The 1,723-nt window shown below is 39.9% G+C and overlaps 1 protein-coding gene across 1 annotated transcript; it reads left to right on the forward strand.

The window, feature by feature from the left end:
- The first annotated feature begins 385 nt into the window (after positions 1–385).
- On the forward strand, positions 386–1,116 carry LOC21383843 (40S ribosomal protein S16). Its single transcript, XM_010107309.2, has one exon. The coding sequence runs from the start codon at positions 454–456 to the stop codon at positions 889–891; it is 438 nt and encodes a 145-aa protein (XP_010105611.1). The 5' UTR covers positions 386–453; the 3' UTR covers positions 892–1,116.
- The last annotated feature ends 607 nt before the right edge of the window (positions 1,117–1,723 follow it).

Consider the following 1,723-nt stretch of genomic DNA (forward strand, 5'->3'; position numbering starts at 1 on the left):
GTCCATAAATCACAGTTTTTGTCCATAACTTGTCTGGTTATGAACCATAGCTTGATAAATTTATTCATAACTTATCTGATTATGAACCATAACTTATCTGATTATGATCTATTAATTTTTATAACTAAAAGTTAACTTATATACTTTCTTAAACTTTTTATATTGATCTATTTTCTACTATTTCCGTTTTTTCTTTTTAATTTTGCAGTCCTCAAATTTTCTCAAAACTTCTTATTTGGGTCATTCAAAAGCCCAATGTTCTGGGCTACCACTTTAAAGGCCGAAAAGAGTCTACGTCAAATTGGCCCATCGTAAGGCGAAAACCAATCTCACTCTCTCACCAGACGAAACCCCATCACAGCCGTCCATCCATCCAAAAGCCCTAACCTCTTGATTAATAACCCAATCTCTCTCTCTCCTCTCCCCCACCAAAACCCTAGACGAGACCCAACCATGGCGGCCGCTCCGACAGAGTCCGTCCAATGCTTCGGCCGGAAGAAGACGGCGGTGGCGGTGACCTACTGCAAGCGCGGCCGCGGCCTGATCAAGATCAACGGCTGTCCGATCGAGCTAGTGGAGCCGGAGATCCTCCGCTTCAAGGCGTTCGAGCCGATCCTCCTCCTCGGACGCCACCGTTTCGCCGGCGTCGATATGAGGATCCGCGTCAAGGGCGGCGGACACACCTCCCAAATCTACGCCATCCGCCAGAGCATCGCCAAGGCCCTCGTCGCCTTCTACCAGAAGTACGTCGACGAGCAGAGCAAGAAGGAGATCAAGGACATCCTCGTAAGGTACGACCGGACTCTCCTCGTTGCCGATCCTCGCCGCTGCGAGCCGAAGAAGTTCGGCGGTCGCGGTGCTAGAGCTAGGTTCCAGAAATCCTATCGTTGAAGAGAGAGAAAGAGAGAATTTGGCGTCGTTCTTCTTTCTTTTCATATATTTTGTGTTGTTCGATAGGTTAATATGAAATTTCCCTTGCTTTTAAGGGAGTTTTCTCTGTCTTTGTTTGGATTTTAGGGAGGAATTTTGCAATTTTGCTGTCATTTTGAACAAAAGTTCGGATTTTTTGTTTTTACGAATTCAGTGCTTTGTGTTGTTTCTTGGATCATCAGTTCATTTACTTGCTCTTGGGTTTTTTTTTTTTTTTTTTCTCTTTTTACTCTAGTTTCTTCCGTGCTTCATGCTTAAAATGCTTTGAATTTTTTGTTTGTTTTGTAGGAATTAGGATTATATCATACTTCTGCGATAAAGTTTAATGCCTTGATAATATCAAGATCACGAGCAATATTACAGGATTGCCTAATTGTTACTTAAATCTTGTTCTTTATTACCCTTTTATGGCTCAATTCAATTAGGCATATCTAGGAAATATGAAGGAAGTTCCTCTCACAATAAATTTGAATAAAAAAAATAGTTAATATTCTCTCACAAAATTAGAATTCAGAATCAAAATTACTGTTTTAAAGGATCTTGAACTAAACGGGCTAGAAGTCCTACATGTCTGATACTGTTTATGAAGTACCAAAGTTGAAGTTTTGTGATGTCTATCATTATCATTAGTTGTCTTGGTTTAAAATGTGTAAAGACGTGCTTGTGAATTTGGTACGAGGATAAAAGAATGTCACGGACAAATATGTTTATTTTTATGTTTAGATGCAATTTCCCAAACCAAATACCTTCATGAAGTTCCAAGGTTTGATTTAAGGTAATGAAAAAAAAAAAA

Source organism: Morus notabilis, unplaced genomic scaffold (genome assembly GCF_000414095.1).
Source record: "Morus notabilis unplaced genomic scaffold, ASM41409v2 Scaffold11190, whole genome shotgun sequence".
Lineage (NCBI taxonomy): Eukaryota > Viridiplantae > Streptophyta > Magnoliopsida > Rosales > Moraceae > Morus > Morus notabilis.

Bases quoted from the DNA above. Each gene is read 5' to 3' on its own strand.
- LOC21383843 (XM_010107309.2), top strand. From the start codon at position 454: ATGGCGGCCGCTCCGACAGAGTCCGTCCAATGCTTCGGCCGGAAGAAG.